Source organism: Phoca vitulina, unplaced genomic scaffold (assembly GCF_004348235.1).
Source record: "Phoca vitulina isolate PV1807 unplaced genomic scaffold, GSC_HSeal_1.0 scaffold36, whole genome shotgun sequence".
In the NCBI taxonomy this organism is placed as follows: domain Eukaryota; kingdom Metazoa; phylum Chordata; class Mammalia; order Carnivora; family Phocidae; genus Phoca; species Phoca vitulina.
The window spans coordinates 17,635,086-17,659,405 of NW_022589739.1; the positions used below are offsets into that span (position 1 = coordinate 17,635,086).

A 24,320-nucleotide genomic window follows, 5' to 3' on the forward strand; every position below is an offset into this window, starting at 1 on the left:
CCTCGTGCGCCGGCGGAACCAAAATGAGGGCGCAGAGCGAGGGGGCGGGGCCTCTGGCGGGAGGAGACTGGACTGAAGGGGTAGATGAGCCAATGGGAGCCTTCGGGAGTTCGCTGGTGGTCTCAGAGTGGTCGGGAGCCTGGCCGCGGAGCAGAGCAGAGGAAGGGAGGAAGTACAGGGCAAAGGGTAGAGGCGGGACGATCCAGAGCTAGAGGCAAAACCTGGATCTGCGGGAGGCTTTTCGCTCCAGAGATAGGGAGAGAGGCCCCGCTGGCGTTCCCGTCGTCCTTGGTTGTTCACATTTGCTGCTTGTAGCTTTTTTCAGCTCTCTTTTCGGTTTAGCTGTGTGCCACCCCTCTCCTGGCACGGGATTCTTTTTCCTCCTCTCTCATGCCAGTTGTTTGAAATCTACCTATCTTAAAGGAATCAATCCTTCCACTGATAGTTACGGAGAGGGGAAGGAATCCTGAGGTCAAGAGTCAAGCACCAAAGTTTCAGACTGCTGCTGGCACTTAATGAACAAAGAGCCTCAACTGCAAATGTGCTCACACCTAACCTGACCAAGATGTAGTGACAATGGAATGAAATAATGCAGAAACATTGGGCAGACTAAAGTGTATTAGTCGTCTTAGTGAAACCCGAGGCCGAGTTTTACCTCCTTCATTAAACTTCAGCTGTTCGTTAACTTACTTCAAAAGCGTTAATGCGGGATGTCGTGGTACGTACAGAAGACCCCAAAACACATAAAAATGGTCTTTACCTTAAGTCCTACCATGTAACTGGGAAGAGACACCCAAACGTAATCAAGGTCAAGTATCCTTGGATAACAGGAATGTGATTCAAACCTACTAACTTCCTCAGGATGGGGGGGTGCAGAATAATGACCACAAAATATGCCATTTTGGTATGTGGATTATTTCTAGCTGAAGACAAGGTGCAATAGACTAAGGAAGAGCTGTTTACCTTCCCCTTAACTTCCTAAAAGAACACTAATACCAAAGGTAATGTTTTATCAGAAAGACTTAATCTGCATAGTACGGCAAACATTTGTTCACCAAACATTTGTTGTTATCTTTCTGTGAATTGTCTTTCTCTGCTTTGGGAAGCATTAGACCTCTTCCTCTTTTCCCGAGCTCAGGATGGCATATAAGCCTCAATTGCCTGTCTTTGGGCCTCTCATGTCTTTGGAGCTCCTATACATATGAAATTTGTGTTTTTTCCTGTTGTCCTGTCTTCTATCAATTTAATTATTAGACCAGTCAAAGAAACTAGAAGGGAAGAAAAGTTTTCCATTCCCGCAATGCCTCACGGAAGTGCAGAGGAAATGATTTTTGCTCTGGCTTTAAAAATAGTGATGATGGGTGCCTGGGTGGCTCAGTTGGTTAAGCGACTGCCTTCGGCTCAGGTCATGATCCTAGAGTCGCGGCATCGAGTCCCGCATCAGGCTCCCTGCTCAGCAGGGAGTCTGCTTCTCCCTCTGACCCTCCCCCCTCTCGTGCTCTCTCTCTCTCTCTCATTCTCTCTCTCAAATAAATAAATAAAATCTTAAAAAAAAAATATGATGATTTTTTTGAGAGAGAGAGAGAGCTAGAGTGTGAGCGAGGAAGGACGGGGGGAGGGGCAGAGGGAGAGAATCCCAAGCAGTCTCCATGCCCAGTGCGGAGGCAGACACGTGGCTTGATCTCAAGACCCTGAGATCAGGACCTGAACAGAAATTGAGCGGGACACTTAACTGATTGAGCCACCCAGGTGCCCCCAAAATAGTGAATTTTCCAGAAAGAAAGAAAGGCATCCCAGATCACAGAGACTACCACATATACAAATGTGTCGAGTGAAATGAAAAGCACTTACAAACAGTGCCTTCGGTAAATGTTAGCAGCTGCTACTATCATTACCACATCCTATCAGATCTAAGCTGCCAGCAATTGTAACACAAACCATTATTTTATGTAACATATAAAAAAATTAAGAAAACAGTTAAGAAATTAGGAGAATTGAGAAATTAAGAATTAAGAAAAAACCCCTAAAATTAAAACCAGTGGTTTCTTACTGCTTAGATTTGTTATGTATATTTAGTGAGAGAGCTCTTTTAAACTTACTTACACACAGATTTGTATCTTACGTCATACTGCTGCTGTGTTTCCATGTCTTTCTGCGCACATTAAAACTTTTCATTTCAATGCAAATTACAGGGTAATCTCTTTGAAGATTCATTAAATGGCAATCAAAGACAACAGATGCAGAGCTCAAGGGAAGTGATGGTGACATGAACTGCTATGACCCAGTCTACACATGAACAATTGGCCAAGAGCAATCTTAAGACGTATCCTGATTTCAGAGACATTAAATGTGCATCTAAGCATCAATTATAAAAAATACTAACATTGCGGGGTGCCTGGGTGGCTCAGTCGTTAAGCGTCTGCCTTCGGCTCAGGTCATGATCCCCGGGTCCTGGGATCGAGCCCCACATCGGGCTCCCTGCTCAGCAGGAAGCCTGCGTCTCCCTCTCCCACTCCCCCTGCTTGTGTTCCCTCTCTCACTGTGTCTCTCTCTGTCAAATAAATAAATAAAATCTTTAAAAAAAAAAAAATACTAACATTGCTATTATTACATATGGCTGCAGGAAGTTTGGTACACTTAGAAAATGAAAGAAAATTCATGGGGTGCATGCTCAGTTGGTTAAGTATCTGCCTTTGGCTCTCAGGGTCCTGGGATCGTGCCCCAAGTTGGGCTCCCTGCTCAGCAGGGAGTCTGCTTGTCCCTCTCCCTCTGCCCCCCTCTTCCCATCTGTGCTCTCTCACGCACTCTGTCTCTCAAATTTTTTAAAATGAAAGAAAAAATTCAGTTTATATTGAAAGTAAACTGCATACAGGGAGAAACTGGGGCCGGACTGGTATACAAACAAGAACATTCCACATTCTTTAATGTTGAAATGAAAAACTGTCTTTATTGAATTGGTGGTATTTTCATTTGACCTTCATTATTGTACATCGGGATAGAATGAGGCACCCCAGTGAATCCCTTGAGCTTCAAACAGAGTCTTCCCTGTCCCCATTGTATAACAGCAACCCAATTTCCCCTTGGAAATTGGGGTTACTCACTCAGACTGGTATAATAACACCTTCTCTGCCTGTTGGCTCAGCAAAAAGAGCTCCAAATGACCAGGGGGCAGTCTCATTACATGCTATAATGTAATGGAACAATGACAGTGTTCTTTAGTGGAACTCTTCCTCCCTTGGGGACTAAATACTCCAAACCCTCTGAACACAAGAATTCATAAATGAATTATTAGGTGTAAAAATGACAAGAACCACTCCTACCTCCTCCCCCTAATCCCCAGACCTATGTATTCTAACTGTGGGAGCAACAGTACTATATTTTAGCTATTGGTAAAAGATATATACCACAAATCTGTAAAACAGCACCCCAAACTCACAATGTGTTATCTCTTGGCTAGCCCCATAAGTGAGTCTGCAAAAGGTCATACACTGTTTTTATCATAGCAGCTACCTCTGGGTGATGGGGTACCTAGCAAAACCAAGAGTTTCTTTGCTATAATTCTTTCATCATAACATAAGCTCCTTAGGGGTTGCCTGGGTGACTCAGTCAATTAAGCGTCCGACTCTTGATTTTGGCTCAGGTCATGATCTCAGGGTCATGAGACTGAGCCCCACGTGGGACTCCACCCTCAGAATGGAGTCAGCCTCAGGATGCTCTCCCTCTGCCCCTCCCCCCATTCGTACACGCACATGCATGCTCTCTCTAAAAATAAATAAATATTTTTAAAAATAAGCTCCTTAGCCCAAAGCAATGTATGAAATACCATGAAAATGCATAAGGTATCCATGCATAGCAGGGCTGAGAAAAACATTGCAGTTAGGTTTATTAGTCAGGGTTCTCCAGGGAAACAGAACCATAGAAGATAGGTAGGTAGGTAGGTAGGTAGGTAGATAGATACATATTAAGCTACTATAAAAGAATACTATAGACCAAGTGGCTTATAAACAAAAGGAATTTATTTCTCACAGTTCTGGAGGCTGGGAAGTCCAAGATCAAGGTGCAGAGATATACTGTCAGGAGAGGGCTCACTTCCTAGTTCATAGACAGCTGTCTTCTTACTGGGTCCTCAACATGGCAGAAGAGGCAAGGGAACTCTCTAGGGTCTCTTTCATAAGGACACTAATCCCATTCATTAGGATTCTACCTCATGACCTAGTTACCTCGCAAAGGCCCCACCTTGACTTTGTATTAACCATGACTTTGAGGGTTAGGATTTCAACACATGAATTTGGGGCGGGGTGGGGGAGTGGTGGTGGGGACATACAAATCCAGTCTATAGCAGTAGGAAAGCCAAATATGAATCTGGAATATGTATCTATTCCTGTGAGATAAATCACCGCTCCTTCCCTGATGGAAAGGATCCAGTGTGTGGTAGAATGATTGCAAAAATGACCCGATACTCCCCCTCTCTGTATGTATGCCCCTTGAAATGCAGCTTTGAAGCTGCTTCCATTAGGAGATGGAATCTCTGTCTCCATCCTTTCAATTGGGCTGGTTTTGTGACTAGCCAATAGAAAGAGGCAGAAGTGACAGTGTGACAGTTTTCGACCTAGGCCTCAGGTCCTTCTACAGACACATTCTCCAGACCTTTTGTTTGATTTTGGAACGCTACCATTGCCATGAGAATAATTCCAACCTAGTCTGCTGGATATTGGGTGACCAGATGGAACAAGTCAAGTTGACCCAGCTGAGGCCATCTTAGACCAGCCTACCCCAGCTGATCCACCATCTGACCACAGACACATGAAGGAGCCCAACCAATACCAGAAGAATTGCCCAATCTGTAGTTTTGTGAGAAATAAGTAATGATTATAGCCTTAAGGCATTAAGTTTGGGAATCAGAAAGTTGTCATGTGGTCAGACAGTCCCTAAGATGTAGATTTGCCATACTTCCATAGATTCAGCATAGATAGCTTATTGTTCACAGCCTAGCAGGCAGCATGAACTTCATGTTTTCATTGGTTCCCTTTGCCCGCCCCCCAAGCACAATGTAGGTGATGCAGGTAAATGCAATGCACAATAGATCTGGAACACAGATGAAGAACACTGAGTTTAGGAAACCCTCAGTCTCAAAAAAGGAATGCTAGCAAACCTGCCCTCTGGAGAGAGACTTTATTATACTGGTCAGGAAACAAATCTGCCTTCCAACCCAGTGGAGACATTTTTGTTTAAATAAAGATTTTATTTATTTATTTATTTGAGAGAGAGAAAGAGAGAGCACATGAGCAGGGGGTGAGGGAGAAACAGACTCCCTGCTGACACAGGGCTCAATGCCAGGACCCTGGGATCATGACCTGAGCTGGAGACAGATGCTTAACCGACTGAGCCACCCAGGCACCCCAGTGGGAGACATTTTTTTAATCATCCTGAAATACCTCCAGGATTGATGGGTGATGCCAGCTTTATTATCTTTATGACTATTATTTATTTAAATTTTTCTAAGTGAGGAAATCTCCTCCCTCCCCTAAGCAGTTTTGCAAATATCCTCAAACAAAGCAGTCAATGCCATTTGCTTAGAAATGTCAGCATTACTCCCAATAGTTTCTTACAGAGTAGTATAGCTAACTGATCTGCAGTGCAATCAACCTATCACTAAGAAGTGTCTAGTCCCCCTCCCCCCCCATCCCACAGAAATAATACCGTATCAGGGGCTCAGTGTTGGCGTCTGCTGTTGGACATCCATCAGGAGCCAGACCAGCTCTGGTGAAAGGAAATCTATACTGTAGATCCCATGCATAGCTATCATGGCCACCTTTTTCATGATTCCATTGAGCAAGCACTGGGGAGCCGGAAAAAGAGGCTGACTGACATCTTCAGGTTGTATCATTGTGTCCATTTATTTTTTGAGAGCCTCTTCTAGAATGGATGCCCTCTGGTGGGCATTTGGAAGAAACACAAATATTTTCACCATTCCAAGAGGTCCATCCACACACCAACTCCCCAGGCCTTCTTGTCACTGATCTTCCATGCTATTACTTTCCAAGTCTTTGGACAACCAGGAAGGGGCTTGGGACTAGCTTTCCAGGACACTGAACACAGCAGAAATGGATGGGGGAGGGGAGTAGGAAAGGATGGGAAAATAGAGAATAAAAAAAAAAATAGAGGTCTTCTAGAACAACGGAGACCTGAAAACCTGGCATAGTGCTATGAACTAGGGTGCCTCAATGAGGGCGCTCTCACAGGTTTCAATCTTTGTGTTTTCCTTTGGATTAAAATGACAGTTATATTTACCATTCATTTTTAGGTTTTCCTCCTCTGACTCTAATTCTCTTTAGTTAATCCTAATAGATTAGGAAAAACATCATGTACCCCTACAAATGTCCGGAGATAGTTTTTTGAACATTATTAATGTGTTTTACTATTTTGCTTTGCCTGTTAGGAAATGGGAAGGGAGGAGATGGTATTATTGGATAGACAACCTAGAGTGTCCCCTTCATTTATGTACTTCTAATTTGTATCTTTTTGGCTATTTCTTTTTTTCATAGCCCTTTAAGCCTCACCACCTTAAATCCTTTTTTGGAGCATGGATTAAATTAAATTGCATTGAATTAGATGAGTATTCTCCTCCCCAATAATTTTAAGCCTCTATAAATATAATTTTAATCATGGTATAACATTCTATTATATAGATGTAATATGATATGCTTGACTTCCCATTGTTTTGCTTTTATAATTTAAGTGGGATGAAAATAGTATGTTATCTTAACTGTGTTATGGATTGGGAATGGGGAGGGAATATTGAAATTGCCTTTTTTTAATAAAATAATTTGATAAATGGCTCAGGAAGAAGATCAGATCCTAAGGGCATGCCTGCAGGCTAAAGCCAAAGCAATAAAAGAGGTAGCCAAACTGGAACGTGGTCTTCTCCTGGCAAATGACAAGAACACAAGAGGGCTGATGGAAACTTGGCATGCTTCTAAAGCCTGAGTTTAGAACTGGCACAGTTACTTCACCACATATTCCATTGGCCAGGTTAAGTCATGAAGCCAAGGATGAAGTCAGTGGGGTGGGAAGATTACTCCCACCTACAGAGAAGCATGGCAAGAACAGGGAGGGAAGAAAGAATAGGAAACAAATACAATCTGCTAGTGAAAAGCCCCTAGTAATGGGGGTGACTGAGACTTTAAGAAGAGATGCGTCCAACACCCAATTTGAAGTTATTTGCATTTCTGTCTGGTAAACTCCCTCCCCTTTACGTGCCTGTATTTGCCACAGTCTGCTATGTGCACAAATAGCTCATGGGAGTAGCATTTGTAAAAATTAAGAAAAAGATATGTGTGTTCAATCTGGGTGAGCATTGTGTCGAACAGCAAAAACAAGCTCAGGACATCTAGATGATCCATGAATCCAGTAGGAACAAAGAACCAGGATTGACCATAAGATAACAAGCCCTCTGGGAATGTACAGAAATCTTGAGGAGGACATTGACCTTTACATAATTCACAAAATTGAGACTTTAAGCAATCCTCTTTAGATCTTACAGAACAGAGTGTCTCCTGGGAATCTAATCTCATAAATGTAATTACTGATCAAAGAGTATAAACTTTTTTTCAGGTTCTTGATAAATAATGTTGAATTGGTTCATGATAAAAAGTTCAAAGAGACATTCAGGATTTTTTCACTTAAAATTGTCAGGCATATTAAATACCAAAAGGAAAACATGAAAAAAGTTTTGAAAGTAAGAAAAAATATACAAGCATGGGGACCTGGGTGGCTCAGTCGTTAAGCATCTGCCTTCGGCTCAGGTCATGATCCCAGTGGGATCGAGCCCCACATTGGCTCCCTGCTCCGCGGGAAGCCTGCTTGTCCCTCTCCCACTCCCCCTGCTTGCATTCCCTCTCTTGCTGTGTCTCTCCGTCAAATAAATAAAATCTTTTTTGGGGCGCCTGGGTGGCTCAGTCGGTTGAGCGTCTGCCTTCAGCTCAGGTCATGATCCCAGGGTCCTGGGATCGAGCCCCGCATCGGGCTCCCTGCTCCGCGGGGAGCCTGCTTCTCCCTCTCCCTCTGCCGCTCCCCCTGCTTGTGCTCTCTCTCTCTCTCTCTGTCAAATAAATAAATAAAATCTTTAAAAAAAAAAATAAAAAAAAAAAAAAATAAAATAAATAAATAAAATCTTTTTTAAAAAAAGAAAGAAAAAATATACAAGCAGATGTGGTTATTGAATTATAACAGTCATTGACAATGACCATTCTGAGCAGTTTTATGTTTAAATCTGAAACTCCCTGACAGTAGTAATTTCTTAAACCTTGGAAATTAACCTCAATCTCGACGGCTGGTCACCCTACTAGGCAGGAAGGGGGAAGGGGGCCATCTAGACCTGGACTTGGAGAAGGATGATGTCTACCTGTGTTCTCCTTAGAGTTGCATTACTGTCTTTGGTTGAGAAGCAGAACCTGGAACAGAGACTCTTGTTCCAGTGGTTTATTGAGGATGTGCTCTCAGGGGACGGAGAGTGAGAGAAGTAGGGTATACAGCAGAGAAAGAATGCTGAGCAAGAATGTGGTGTCAGATGAAGACTGACTTCAGCCTGATCCCACCAGGAGCAGCAGAACAGGAACTGCACCACAGCTGATTCCTCCTTGAGGTGAGGGCTCAGTCGTCTATACCTCCACATAAGAAGACAGCAGTTCTTTTCTAGAGCAGGTCTCGAAGTTAGGGTACATCAGACTCACCGGAAGGGCTTATTAAAAGACTGTTGGGCCAACTCTCAGAGTTTCTGATTCAGTAGGTCTGAGGTGGGGGCCGGAGAATTTGTATTTCTAAGAAGTTCCCATGTATTGCCAATGCTGCTGGTCCAGGGACCACACTTTGAGAATCACTGCCCTAGAGAAAAAGACAGCTCACTGCACCTGGAAAAGGAGATCTGAGTGGGAGAGGGAGAGGGAGAAGGAGTGGCATCTACTACAGGTATGAACTTGGGCATCTTCCTCAGGAAGGTGTATAATAGGGCTAGAGGATTGGACCATACGCTGAGCCTGGGCAGACTACATTTTCAGATCATTTTATCTGGATTCATGGTATTCTGTTATCTTCCTGTTATCATCCGCCATCTCCAGCCGATGAATTGTTGAAACATTCCAACTCATCTCAGCCTTGCCATTTGGACTTGCAGGGAAGGGTCTGGCAGGTAGGGGAGGCTTTAAAGAGGAAGCAGCTGCACCTCTTTAAAGGCAAGCACAGTGGAGTCAGTTGCAATCAGTGGAAAATCCTCAACAGGGAAATAATTACTGGGGGGCAAGCCTCATAGACCACCTTGGAAGTCGTTTTTTTGTTTGTTCGTTTGTTTTAAATTAAAGGAAGACGGCTTTTGAAGGCAACTTTTAATTTCATAAGTCCCACCAGAACCCGAAACAAACTGTCCCCGCCCCCTGGGGGATCACCACCAGATGAAGACGAATGTATAAAAGTAACTGAAATACTTGGCCCATAATGTCCTCTCGGAGTACGGTTCATAGTATACCTGGTACCCCTGGGCCGTAATGTCCATCTTCACGCAGTCGAGGAGGTCCTTGACCTGCGGGGCCGCCTTCCAAGGGCCGAACTTGACAACCGACCTCTTTTCGGCCTCCAGGAGCCGCAGAGCATCCGCGCAGTGCGCCGCCTCCTCCTCAGTGCGCACGGTGCACACCAGCACCGCGGAGCGGCGGGCCGCCACGGCCTCGGCGCGCGCCAGGCGCACCATGAGCTCCAGGTTCTCGTCGTAGCCTGGCACCCGCAGCAAGAACTGCTTCCGGGCCACCTGCTCCCCGAAGATCTGCGGCATGTCCTCCAGGAGCTTGACCAAAGGCTTGATTGCGTAAAACTGCGCCTCGCGGTACACCTCCGGGATGTGGTGCGTGGGCAGCCGCTCGCTGCGCAGGTAGTCCAGGATGGGTCCGAAATAGGTGCCGGGGCGATCGATGAAGAAGCGGCCCTCTGCGTCCGTGCAGGCCTTAGCTGAGCTGGAGAACATCTCTGCCAGCTTTGAACCCGGGAGTTTTCTTAGGGTGCCCATGGTGGTGGTGTACAACTCGCCTCCTACGTTAAGCTCCACGACAGGGGATCCCTGAGGGCACAAGAAGGCAGAGTGAAGCAGTAGTGCCACCTCTAGGGAGCTCGTGGCTTATTTTCATCCATAGAATATTACAAAATATTAGTCCAAGAGCCTGCTGTGGAAGCAAGTCCCGGTGACAACGCTTGCTAAGCCTGTGGCCTTTGGCAGGGCTTTTTCCCTCTCTACGCCTCTTTCCTCATTTATAAAATGGGAATATGGAGCTGTTGTGAAGTCAGAAGTCCCCAAGGTGGGATGTTCAGATCTAAGATATAGTAAAAAAAAAAAGGGGGGGGGGGTATTTTCAACCTTTCAGAGACTAAGAAACCATACCTGTGTTCATTCAGGAAGCATTTTAGCATTTCTTGGGTACTTACTGTGGGTCCACATCCTGTGGTGGCAGTTGGGGACACAAATTCTTTCTTTCTTTTTTTTTTTTTAAGATTTTTGTTTATTTATTTGTCAGAGAGAGAGAGAGAGCACAAGCAGGGGGAGCGACAGGCAGAGGGGGAGGCAGGCTCCCCACTGAGCAGGGAGCCTGACGTGGGACTCGATCCCAGGACTCTGGGATAATGACCTGAGCTGAAGACAGACCCTTAACCGACTGAGCCACCCAGGCATCCCACAAATTCTTGTTTAATATAGGTCAGAAGTTCTGATTAGCAGTTAGCATGACTTTGATTCATTAAGGGAATTTGTGTGATAATATGGGCCGGGGGTTATTAATAACAGGAATATCTTTGGTGCTGAAAAGGTCAGTAACACCAGGTATGATCGGTATAAAACTGCCTCATAAACTGTAAAGTGTGGTGCCAATGGAAGTTAGGTTTAGCTGGTCTACAGAATTTTTAGAGGCCTCTTCTCTATGTCAAACCTTGAGCTGAGCACTAAGGATGTGGTGAAGACCCACGTGGTGCCTGCCTGGAGATGCCCACAGGCCAGTGGAGGGGCACCTGGGAACAGACTGAGAGTCAGGCTGCATTTGGGGAATACTAACAGACGGAACAAAAATACCAGAAGATTATTACATGTGAGGTGATACACTAGTTGTTAGCCTTCCAAACCAGCTTCCTGAATAACTTTGGTTATCTAAAATTGACTCACTCAGTCAATAAAATATGTATGTGCCAGGTACCTGGAACACTGAGGAACAAGCAGGACAGTCTCTCCCCTCAGAGTCTAGTAACTGGGCAAAGCACTTTCCATTCAACCTCTAATTCAATCCTCACAGCAATCCTATGAAGAATGAATTAAATCCTCATTTTACAGGCGAAGAAATGAAGGATTAAGGAGCTGAAGTAAATTGCCTAAAGGCAACCAGCTATTAAGTGATGATGTCAGAACTTAAACTCAGGGCCACGTTACCCCGAAGCATGCGCTCTTAGTCATCACATCAGCCAGTTTTCACCCTTTAAATACCTCCACTCTTCATTCCCTTAGTTACTCATTCATTCCAGAAAATGTAGAGGGCCTATTACATTCAAGCCTTCTCCTGAGCAGAGGAGGACGCAGTCCCTGCCCTCAAGGAGCTCACAGAGGAGAGAGGGAAACAGATGGCTTAAATGTGCAGGCGCCGAGAGGGGAGACTCAGAAGCTCTTCGTGTGGATGGATGTGTGTTGGAGGTTGTCAGGGAAGGTTTCCGAGGGGGTGTGATGGCGCAGCCACAGAAAAGATTGGGGCAGTGTCAGAGGGAGGCTGCATTTCTGTCCCGGAGACTCTGCCACAGGTCACTGCAGAGCCAGGAGTAGTGACAGGGTTCAGGAATGTCCTGGGTTCTCATTTAGGTGTGACTTCATTCTCAGCTTGACTGTGGGCTCTACCTCTAAGATTCAAGTACTGGAATAAAGAGAGCCAGAGGCAGCCAAACGGCTGGGGAGAAAGAACTGAGTTGCCATGGCAACAGCTCCTACCGGGGGACAGTTCCGCTGGCTGGAGTAGAGAAGGGAGACCAAGGGGATGCATTCTGACAGCAGCCAAACCATACAGCCGGGAGAAAAATAAACCGAGAACCTGTGACTTCCTCTTTCTCCCATAAACCTCAAAGCCCCTTGGCAAGGCTGTTCGGTTAACACTGAGGTGGCTCTGAGAGGCAGGCAGTTAAATGCAAAGTCGCAGACTTTCACCCTGGAATGGTCGGATGTGCTCTCATCATGCCTGTGCCCTGAAAGCTCACAGATGCTCTTGAGGTCTGTATATTACAGGTGAGGAAAGCTCAGAAAGATGGGTCACACAGCTAGGAAGTGAAGTCAGAGCCGCAATCAAACCCCTATCAGTGTGACTCCAGTAGGTGGATGGGTGCCCTACCCCTCCCAACATCCAGTCCCACCACTGCCAGTAAGTAGCGATGTGCCTGGGTAAGCTCACTTTCTTCTGTGGGCCTACGCCTAGTCATCTATGAAATAGGGAAGGCAAAATGCACAAAGTGAACTCTAAGTCTCTCCAGCTCTGGAAGTCTAATGAATCCAATCACTTCAAATGTTGTTTCTGAAGCTCATTTCCAGATGCTTCACAAAATAGCTTCCTGTCCTGATACTCTGAGGCCCATTTCTTTGTTTACCAAACAAGACCTCAGTCTTGTTCCCAAACTTCTTAATTCTGTCTCTCTTTCCCCTCCTTTTTTTCTGAAATCTTCCAGTTTCTTTGGAAATCCCAGACCTCCTACCTCATCCACAAATACTACAATATGTTTCTAGCAAATAAAGACTTCTTTTCCACCCCTCTTCTGACCACCTGCCCATTTTCGTGGCCACTCGTCCCCGCCTTTTGTACCTCCCAGTAATGCTGCGGAAACATTCCTGGGTAGGAAAGCCTATCTCAGGCCCTGTGTGCATGAGCTGGGGGAAACATGATCTTTAGGAGCCCTTACTGGGTGTCAGGCCAGGGCTGGCCCTGAGGGCACAGGGATGAATCAGACAGACCTAGCTCTCACACACATGCAAACACCCTGCCAAACATTCAGACATTTCCTGAGGTCACCCTTAGTAGAGTCACTCCAATGTCTCCCAAGCCTCTCTAGATCTCTCCCCACCCCACAACCCTGACCTTTTCCATTGTTCCCTATCTCAGTCATCTGAGGCCAAAATCCAGGTTGTAATCTTGCAATCTGCTGGTATCCTCAACCTCCTCCCACCTAGGTAATCATAACCAAGTCCTGGTGATTCTCAGTTCTGGTCAATTCCATGGCTCCCTGCCTCCTCAAGTGCCCTTCCCCAATCCAATCTCTACTCTGAAGCCAGTCGATCTTCTGAAGTGCAAATCTGATCTGGCCACACCCTGCATTGAACACTTCAGGCACCTGACATTTCCTTCCAGATAAACTCTAGACTCCTTAATAAGGTTTACAAGGCCCTTGGCAGCCCTGGCAAAATCAACTACCAGAACCACTCTGACCCCAGCCATCCAGAGCAGGCTGGTCCCCCTTGCCTCCAGGACGTGACTCATTTGCTGCCTTCACTTAGGCCACTCATCCTTCAAGTTAATTCCTCCAGAAATCTTTCTAGATGGGTTGTCTCCTTGTGATCCTCCAGGGCCCTGTATTTCCACCGTCATGGCAGTTACCTCTTGTAATTCCATTTGTTCATCTGTATCCCCCGCTAGACTGTGAGGTTCCTAAGGGATGACTATCCCAGATTCCTCTCTGTGTCACCAGTACCTACTACAGGGCCCAGCACACCAGGATGCTCAATAAATGTTCCAATTGACTGGAGCTTACCTGCTGCACTGATTTACAGGAGCACCTGGTATTCTGATAAAAGCCAGTCTTTCCCTACCTGGCATCATGCACCCCGCTGGCTCCCTCTCTTGCTCAGGAATTCATTCATTTATTGAGCACCTAGGGCGGCCCTGCCACGGAGCAGGTGACTTTGTCAACAGCCAACCACAATGACGTTATCATTGTTCTATGGGAAAGCGCCACAGCCTCCCCCTGCTGGATCTGCTTTGCCTTCCAGGAGTCTTCAGGATGGCACCTAGCCCAGGAGAGATTAGAATGTTCTGCTCCTGGAGCGCACTGGGCCTTTTCCGGATCCTCCACGCAAACTCCCCTCAACCACGCCCTGGGAGGGAGCAGGCGAGCAGGCGGGCTCAGGACGCTGCCAGAGGGCAGGGGCAGGCTGGAGAGGATGGGGTGTGGTGGGTGAGGGAATGAGAGTCCCGCAGCCTTCCGTGGGGTCTTCTCCCAAACACGGGAGGAGGAGGGGCCGCGGAAGAGCGGTGGACTAGGACAAGCCAGGGGACTGAGGGGAGACACACAGAAAACAGCTGAAACAAAGACCGAACAGAGAGGGAGGAGACAAACAAAGGAGGCCAGGCAGGAAAGAGGGCAAGGAGGAGAGGCTGGTCCGAGCCAGGCGGGGAACGGGCACGGGTGGGCGGAAGGAGAGGTCATAGCCAGAACTAGCTAGAGGAGGAGAGCGCCCAGCCAGGGGCGCGCCAGAAGCTAGGGGCCTCAGACCCCGAGGAAGGGACGCACGGGGGACACCGAAAGGAGTGAAAGACCGCAGAAGCGCAAGGATAGAGCCGCCCTCCCGGCTGCGCACTCACCGCTGGCGGGCCCGCGGAGGGGGAGGCCTGGTTGGGCCGCAGGGAGCGAGGCACCGAGCTCAGACTCATCATTCTGGTCCCGCAGGTGGCTGGGCGCCCAGCCCCGCCACGTGCGAGGTACCTGCGGCCGGCTGGCGGAAGTACACTCTGCTCCACGCCCCCGGGTGGGGCAAATGGACTTAGGGTGTGGTTAGAGCCCGGGGTTGACTTTGGCTCTGCCAAGCATGCGGTGAGACCCTAGGTCAGACACAGACCCTCTCTCGGAGGGGGTCCCCAGATAGCCAAACGGGGGAGGCAGAGGGAATTGACACTGACAGCAGGAGACTTTCTACTCTTTACAGTCCTAGGAGTGAAGGATCAACAACTCCCATTTTACAAATGAGGAAAGTGAGGCTCCAAGAGATAGGGTGGCCAGTGTAGAATATTTATCCACTTAAGATCACCTGCTAAAAGTTCAAAGCATGACCACCGATGAAAAGAGCTAAGATACCGGTTGTGTGGGTTATTTTGCTTGTTAAAACATAGCCCTAAGGAGGGGGAGCATAACTCCTCACTCCTCAAGTATGGTCTGTGCATGCTGGCTTTCTTCCAAAGAGGACAGTAGGGAAAAGGAGAAAAAAGAAAACTGACATACCATCGGGGCGCCTGGGTGGCTCAGTCCTTAAGCGTCTGCCTTCGGCTCAGGTCATGATCCCAGGGTCCTGGGATGGAGACCCGCATCGGGTTCCCTGCTCGGCGGGAAGCCTGCTTCTCCCTCTCCCACTCCCCCTGCTTGTGTTCCCTCTCTCGCTGCGTCTCTCTCTGTCAGATAAATAAATAAAAATTAAAAAAAAAGAAAACTGACATATCATACTTCAGCCAGGTAATCAAGGTCAACATCAAGATGATAGGAAGCACCCTTGGTATGACGTGATGAAAATGGCATTTTACCCCTGATCTTCCAGCCCAAAACCCATAATCCCAATCTAATGAGAAAAACATCTAACAAATTCCAATAGAGGGGAATTACAAAATATACCTGACCAATAATCCTCAAAACTGTCAGAGTCATTAAAACAAGGGAAATCTGGGGCACCTGGGTGGCTCAGTCAGTTGAGCGGCTGCCTTCGGCTCAGGTCATGGTCCCAGGGTCCTGGGATCGAGCCTCGCATCGGGCTCCCTGCTCGGCAGGAACCCTGCTTCTCCCTCTCCCACTCCCCCTGCTTGTGTTCCCTCTCTTGCTGTGTCTCTCTCTGTCAGATAAATAAATAAAATATTAAAAAAAAAAAAAAAACCAAGGGAAATCTGGGGGCACCTGAGTGGCTCAGTCAGCTGGGCGACTGCCTTTGGCTCGGGTCATGATCCCAGGGTCCTGGGATCTAGCCCCCTGTAGGGCTCCCTGCTCAGCGGGGAGCCTGCTTCTTCGTCTTCTGCTCCCCCAGCTTGTGCCCTGTCAAATAAATAAATAAAATAAATAAAAATAAATAAAACAAGGAAAACCTGAGAAACTGTCACAACCAAGAGTAGCCTAAGGAGACATAGCAACTAAATATAATGTAATGTGGAATTCCGGATGGGATCCTGGAACAGCAAATAGACATTAGGTAAAAACTAAGGAAATATGAATAAGCTGTGGGCTTTAGTTAGTAATAGCGTATCAACGTTGGTTCATTAACAGTAACAAATGTACCATACTAATGAAATATGTTAAGAATAGGGGAAACTGAGTGTGGGGTATATGGAGACTCTCTGTACTATCTTCTCAATTTCCCTATACATCTAAAACTGTTCTAAAAAATACAATAAAAAATTGACTCGATAACAATACAACCACTATGGAAAACAGTATGGAGTTCATAATCTTATGCTGGTGGAAGGTTTCCCCTAGTAGTGTGGCTGCTGACTCATTGGGGTGGTGGTTGCTGAAGGTTGGGGTGGCTGTGAAAATGTCTCAGAATTAAGACCACAATGAAGTGTGCCAAATGGATTGACTCTCTTTCATGAATGATTTGTCTCTAGCATGCAATGCGGTTTGATAGCATTTTACCCTCAGTAGGACTTCTTTCAAAATTGGAGTCAATCCTCCCAAACCTAGCTGCTCCTTTATCAACTAAGCTTATGTAGAATTCTAAATCCATTTTTGTCATTTCAGCCATCTTCACAGCATCTTCACCAGGAGTAGATGCCATCTCAAGAAACCACTTTTGTTGCTCATCCACAAGAAGCCATGAGATTATGGCAATTCAGTCACATCTTCAGGCTCTACTTCTCATTCTAGTTCTCTTGCTTTTTCTACCACATCTGCAGTTACTGACTCCACTGAGGTCTTGAACCCCTCACAGTTACCCATGAGGGTTGGAATCAACTTCTTCTTTTTTTTTTTTTTAAAGATTTTATTTATTTATTTGAGAGAGAGAATGAGATAGAGAGAGCATGAGAGGGGGGAGGGTCAGAGGGAGAAGCAGACTCCCTGCTGAACAGGGAGCCCGATGCGGGACTCGATCCCGGGACTCCAGGATCATGACCTGAGCCGAAGGCAGTCGCTTAACCAACTGAGCCACCCAGGCGCCCGGAATCAACTTCTTCTAAACTCTTGTTCATGTTGATGTTTTGATCTCTTCCCATGAATCACAAATTTCTTCATGGTATCTAGAATGGTGAATCCTTGCCAGAAGGTTTTCAATTGACTTTGCCCAGATCTATCAGAGGAATCACTCTCTATGGCCTTATGAAATGTATTTCTTTTTTTTTTTTAATTTTATTTTTTAGTAATCTCCACACCTAATGTGGGGCTTGAACTTACAACCCCAAGATCAAGAGTCTCATTCTCTACTGACTGAACCAGCCAGGCACCCCATGAAATGTATTTCTTAAATAATAAGATTTGAAAGTCAAAATGACTCCTTGATCCATGGGCTACAGGATGGATGTTGTATTAGGAGGCATGAAAACAACATTCATCTCATTATACATCTCCATCAGAGCTCTTGGGTGACCAGGTACATTGTCAATGAGCAGTAATATTTTGAAGGGAATCTTTTTATGGAGCACCTGGTCTCAAAAGTGGGTTTAAAGTATTCAGGAAACCATGTTGCAAACAGATGTGTTCTCATCCAGGCTTTGTAGAACATAGGCAGAGTAGCTTTAGCATAATTTTTAAGGACCCTAGGATTCTAAGAATGGTAAATGAGCATTGGCTTCAACTTCAAGTCACCAGCTGCATTAGCCCCTAACAGAGTCATCCTGTCCTTTTGAAGCTTTGAAACCAGGCATTGACTTCTCCTCTGTAGCTATGAAAGTCCTAGAGGCATCTTCTTCCAACAGAAAGCTATTTCATCTGCATGGAAAATCTGTTGTTGAGTATAGCCAGCATCATGAATTATCTTAGCTGGATCTTCTCCATAAGTCGCTGCAGCTTCTACATCAGCACTTACTGCTTCATCTTACACTTTTATGTTATGGAGATGGCTTCTTTCCTTAAACCTCATGAATCAAACTCTGCTAGCCTCAGACTTTTCTTCTGCAGCTTCTTCACCTCCCTCAGCCTTCATCCAATTAAAGAGAGCTAGAGCCTTGCTCTGGAGGATTAGACTTTGGCTTAAGGTAATGTTGTGGTTGGGGGCGCCTGGGTGGCTCAGTTGGTTAAGCGACTGCCTTCGGCTCAGGTCATGATCCTGCAGTCCCGGATCGAGTCCCGCATCGGGCTCCCTGCTCGGCAGGGAGTCTGCTTCTCCCTCTGACCCTCCCCCCTCTCATGCTCTCTGTCTCTCATTCTCTCTCTCTCAAATAAATAAATAAAATCTTTAAAAAAAAAAAAAAAAAAAAAGGTAATGTTGTGGTTGATTTGATCTTCTATCCAGACCACTCAGACTTTCTCCATATTGGCAATAAGGCTGTTTCTCTTTCTTATCATTTCTGTGTTCAATGGAGTAGCACTTCTAATTTCCTTCAAGAACTTTTTCCTTTTCTTAAAAATTGTATTTATTTATTTATTTTTGACAGAGGGAGAGAGAGAGAAGGAGAAAGAGAGAGAGAGAGAGAAGAGGGGGAGGGAGAGAGAATTCCAAGTAGATTCCCCACTGAGCATGGAGCCCGATGTGGGGCTAGATCTCACAACCCTGAGATCATGACCTAAGCCAAAACCAAGAGTCAGATGCTTCACCAACTGAGCCACCCAGGCACTCCATCCTTCAAGAACTTTTTCTTGGTATCCACACCTTGGCTAACCGTTTGGCGTAAGAGGCCTAGCTTTTGGGCTATCTCAATTTTCAATAAGCCTTTCTCACTAAGTTTAATCATTTCTAGCTTTTGGTTTAAAAGTCAGAGGTATGATGGGGCGCCTGGGTGGCTCAGTCGTTAAGCGTCTGCCTTCGGCTCAGGTCATGATCCCAGGGTCCTGGGATCGAGCCCCACATCGGGCTCCCTGCTCGGTGGGAAGCCTGCTTCTCCCTCTCCCACTCCCCCTGCTTGTGTTCCCTCTCTCGCTGTGTCTCTCTCTGTCAAATAAATAAATAAAATCTTTTAAAAAATAAAAAATAAAAAAATAAAAATAAAAGTCAGAGGGATGAGACTCTTCCTTTCACTTGAACACTTAGAGGCCAGTGTAGGGTTATTCATTGTCCTAATTTCAATATGGTTGTGTCTCAGGGAATAGAGAGGCCCAAGGAGTGGAAGAGAAATGGGGGAATGCCTGGTCAGTGGAGCAATCAGAACACACACAACAGGGGAGCCTGGGTGGCTCAGTCAGTTGGGCATCTGCCTTCAGCTCGGGTCATGATCCCGGGGTCCTGGGATCAAGCCCCACTCTGGGCTTTCTGCTCGGCGGGGAGCCTGCTTCTCCCTCTCCCTCGGCTACTCCCCCTGTTTGTGCTCTCTCTTTCTCTCAAATAAATAAACAAACAAACAAATAAATAAATAAAATCTTTTTAAAAAAAGAACACATACAACATTTATTGATTAAATTTGCTATCTTATATAGATAGGCATGGTTTGTGGCACCTCAAAACAATTACAATAGTAACATCAAAGATCTCCGATTACAGATCACTGTAACAAATATAGTCATAGTGTAAAAGTTTGAAATATTGCAAGAATATGACATTGAGACACAAAGTAAGCAAATGCTGTTGGAAAATGGTGCTGATAAAAGTAAACTGTAATTGGCTGCTATATTTTATATAATCATTTCTGTGAAAGCCCAGTTTTTGGATACTAATATTTGACATGGTTAATTCTTATTAATTTGTTGGAATTGTTTACTGTTAATAATGCAAATAGATAATTTTTAATTATCCTTAAGTAACATTTCACTATTAATGGTTTGAAATGGGTGGTAAGCAAATCAATTTGAAATAAAACATGAACCTGTGCCATTGTGTTATAACACTATATGCTTTCTTGACAGTTAAATTTTTTAAAAATGTGGTTTTTTGGTAGCATGCATTGTATATGTTTATAGTATATGTAGTAAAGAAAAATATGGCCAAATGGTGATATTTGGAAAAAAAAAAGAAAGAAAAGTGGTGCTGATAGACTTGCTTGATGTAGGGTTGCCACAAAGCTTCAGTTTGTAAAAAACGCAGTATTTGTGAAGTGCAGTAACACGAAGCACAATTTAAAAAAAGAGAGAGAAAGTAGGAGACAAAGTCTGGGCCACTCACAGGGTAGGACGTTGGATCAGAGACTACAAGAAGGTAAATGATAAAATAATCCCCCTTTCAAAGGGGAATGTCGTACTTGTCTTATTCCTTGGTTCTGGGTGGAGAAAAGTCTTCCTGAAAAGGCCTGACTATAGGCTAGAGCTCAAATGGATCTGGGACCCAAATATTCACTTTCTTTTCTTTTTTTTTTAAGATTTTATTTATTTATTTGAGAGAGAGAGAGATAGGGAAAGAGAGCATGAGTAGGGGGGAGAGGTTGAGAAGCAGGCTCCCCGCTGAGCAAGGAGCCTGACGTGGGACTCGATTCCAGGACCCTGGGATCATGACCTGAGCTGAAGGCAGATGCTTAACGACTGAGCCACCCAGGCTCCCCTAGGAATTTAATTTAAATGGACCTAGGTTGATAATGCCCTCAGATGCCTGACAAAGAAAATGAAAACCTTTCCTGGAGGAAAGTCCACAGTAACACCAAACTTGAAAGAACCCACACAGTCCAACAAATGCAAGCTCACAATCTAAAGTCCTGAAATACAAAAGGAAACAAGATACCATGAGCAAGAGTCAGCAGATCCACAAGCACCTCAGATATAGAGATTATTGGATATAGAATATAAAATAAGTATTTAATGTGCTTAAATAAATGTAAGGGTTATGTAGAACATGAGCAAAGAGCAAGAAGATATGATCAAAAATTACCAGGCAGATTTGAAAAAAGCCAAATAGAACTTCCAGAAATGAAAAAATAAAATAACTGAACTGAAGTTACTGAAATTGAGTAAGGGTTGAGAAAATGCAATCCAAGGAGCAATACTGTGCTGTTTTTAATCTATCATTTTGGCAAATATTGAGAATAATAATAATATGCTAGAGGTGGTAAGGATGCAGGGAAACAGCTCCTCCAACTTTGCTGATTGGAATGTGAACTGCTATGATCTTTTTGGAAAATAATATGGTCATATCTACTAAAATAAAATAATGCAGATACCATTTGATCCAATAGTCCCACTTTTGAGACTCTATCCAATTGAAATAAAAGCACTGCTAAAAGAGAAAAAAAAGAGGCACGCCTGGGTGGCTCAGTTGTTAAGTGTCTGCCTTCGGCTCAGGTCATGATCCCAGGGTCCTGGGATCAAGCCCCACATTGGGCTCCCCACTCTGCGGGAAGCCTACTTCTCCCTCTCCCACTCCCCCTGCTTGTGTTCCTGCTCTCACTATGTCTCTCTCTGTCAAATAAATAAATAAAATCTTTAAAAATAAATAAATAAAAAATAAAAGAGAAAAAAAGAAATAAAAGCACAGCTCTGAAAGGATATAAACAAATATGTTTATCACTGTTTTGTGGTGTCAAAAATTGGAAACTTAGAGGTACCATTAAATAAACCATGATTTTTGATTTGTTGATGCCTTGTAATACTATGTAACTATTAAAAAGAATGAGGCAGATCTTGGATCAGAATAGAAAGCCCAGAAATAAACCCACAATTATATGGTGAATTAATCTTCAACAAAAGAGGAAAGAATATGCAATGGGAAACAAGAGTCTCTTCAACAAATGATGTTGGGAAGACTGGACAGCCACATGCAAAAGAGTGAAAATGGACCACTTTCTTATACCATACACAAAAACTCAAAATGGATTGAAGACCTAAATATGAGACCTGAAACCATAAACATCCTTGACGAGAGCACAAGCAGTAATTTCTCTGACAACAGATGTAGCAACATTTTTCTAGATATGTCTCCTGAGGCAAGGGATACAAAAGCAAAAATGAACTATTGGGACTACATCAAAATTAAAAGCTGAACAGCAAAGGAAACAATCAACAAAAAAACTAAAAGGCAACCCACTGAATGGGAGAAGATATGACATATCCAATAAAGGGTTAGTATTCAAAGTGCATAAAAAACTGATATAACTCAACACCCCCCCAAAAAATAACAATTAAACAATTAAATTTAATGAACAATTAAAAAATGGACAGAAGACATGAACAGACATTTCTCTGAAGAAGACATACAGACGGCCAACAGACACATGAAAAGATGTTCATCATCACTTACCATCAGGGAAATGAAAATCAAAACCACAATGAGATATCACTTCACACCTGTCAGAATGGCTAAAATCAACAACACAAGAAACAACAGTGTTGGGGAGGATGTGGAGAAAAAGGAACCCTCCTGCACTGTTGGTGGGAATGCAAGCTGGTGCAGCCACTCTGGAAAAGAGTTTGGAGGTTCCTTAAAAAGTTAAAAATAGGGGTCTCCTAGCTAACTCAGTCAGTAGAGCATGCAACTCTTGATCTCAGGGTTGTGAGTTGGAGCCCCACACTAGGTGTGGATATTACTTACAAATAAAATCTTTAAAAAAAACAGTTAAACATAGAACTACCCTATGATCCAGTAATTGCCCTACTGGGTACTCAAAATACAAAACACTAATTCAAAGGAATACATGCACCCCTGTGTTTATTGCAGCATTATTTACAATAGCCATACTATGGACACAGCCCAGGTGTCCACTGATGGATGAATGGATAAAGAAGATGTGGTATATATGTACAACAGAATATTGTTCAGCCATTTGCAACGACATGGGTAGAACTAGAGAGTATAATGCTAAGTGAAATAAGTCAGTCAGAGAAAGACAAATACCATATAATCTCACTCATATGTGGAATTTAAGAAACAAAACAAATGAGTACAGGAAAAAAAGAGAGAGAGATAAACCAAGAAACAGACTCTTAACTATAGAGAACAAATTTATGGTTACCAGAGGGGAGGTGGGTTGAGGGGATGGGTGACATAGGTGATGGGAATTAAAGAATACACTTATGATGAGCAATGAGTAATGTATAGAATTGTTGAATCACTATGTTATACACCTGAAACTAATATAACACTGTATGTTAACTATACTGGAATTAAAATTTAATAAACTTAATAAAAAAGTCCAAAACAAAACAAAAAAAATCCTTAGTTATCTGATGGCATCTATACAGTGGAAATTATATCTGAATACAAAGGTTTTTTTTTTTTTTTAAGATTTATTTATGAGAGAGAGAGGAGAGAGTGCATGCATGCGAGTAGGGGGAGAGGCAGAGGAAAAGAATCTTCAAGCAGACTCCGCAGTGAGCGCAGAGCACAATGTGGGGCATGATCCCACAGCCCATGAGATCATGACCTGAGCCAAAACCAAGAGTTGGTCGCTCAACTGACTGAGCCACCCAGGTGCCCCTGGATGTAAAAGGTTTTATTCGCTACAAAACAATACAAAACAAAAAAGAATGAGGAAGATCTATATTCATTCATCCATGATTTATTAAGTGATTAAAAATAAACATCAGAGCACTGTAGTGGGAATCCATTTGTGTAAAAACATAAACATAACAAACCCCTTCTTCCATAAATTTATATCTAATTATGTCAGCATAATTGGAAAGGTATAGAATAATACTCACTGGATGTTACCATTGGTTAATCAGTAAGGTGGTTGTAGAAATAGGGGAAGAGCCCCTGGGTGGCTCAGTCGGTTAAGCATCCGACTCTTGATTTTGGCTCAGGTCATGATCTCATAGTCTGGGATCAAGTCCTACCTCAGGCTATGTGCTCAGTGGGGAGTCTGCCCTCTCTTTTTTTTTTTTAACAATATATATATTTTTTAAAGTATTTATTTGACAGAGAGAGACACAGCAAGAGAGGGGACACAAGCAGAGGGAGTGGGAGAGGGAGAAGCAGGCTTCCCGCCGAGCAGGGAGCCCGATGTGGGGCTCGATCCCAGGACCCTGGGATCATGACCTGAGCCGAAGGCAGACGCTTAACGACTGAGCCACCCAGGCGCCCCTCTCTCTCTCCCTCTCCCTTTGCTCCTCCCCCGACTCCTGGGTGTGCTCGTGCTCTCTCTCTCTCTCTTTCAAATAAATAAATAAATCTTAAAAAGAAAGAAAGAAAGAAAGAAAGGGACAGGGGAGATTATTGATTTTTTTTCTAAATCTTTGCATTATGTCATTAGTTGCAGTGAACATGAAAAAGTACAAAAGAGAAAAAT

General features: G+C 44.4%; 1 protein-coding gene across 3 annotated transcripts; it reads right to left on the bottom strand.

Moving 5' to 3' along the window:
- Positions 1–9,383: 9,383 nt before the first annotated feature.
- KCTD14 (potassium channel tetramerization domain containing 14) lies at positions 9,384–14,754 on the bottom strand. 3 transcript variants are annotated; one of them, XM_032427365.1, is made up of 2 exons: positions 14,634–14,754; positions 9,384–10,105 (listed from the first exon to the last, which is right to left on the bottom strand). In XM_032427365.1, the coding sequence occupies exons 1-2, from the start codon at positions 14,703–14,705 to the stop codon at positions 9,437–9,439; spliced, it is 741 nt and encodes a 246-aa protein (XP_032283256.1). In that variant the 5' UTR covers positions 14,706–14,754; the 3' UTR covers positions 9,384–9,436. The 3 variants fall into 3 exon arrangements, with proteins under 3 accessions (XP_032283256.1, XP_032283258.1, XP_032283257.1); XM_032427367.1 differs by lacking the exon at positions 14,634–14,754 and adding an exon at positions 13,862–13,888; XM_032427366.1 differs by lacking the exon at positions 14,634–14,754 and adding an exon at positions 13,804–13,882.
- Positions 14,755–24,320: the final 9,566 nt, after the last annotated feature.

Coding starts and splice junctions, on each gene's coding strand:
- KCTD14 (XM_032427365.1), bottom strand. CDS start 14,705: ATGATGAGTCTGAGCTCGGTGCCTCGCTCCCTGCGGCCCAACCAGGCC. Junction 10,106..14,633: donor CCTCCGCGGGCCCGCCAGCG/GTGAGTGCGCAG, acceptor TTGTGCCCTCAG/GGATCCCCTGTCGTGGAGCT.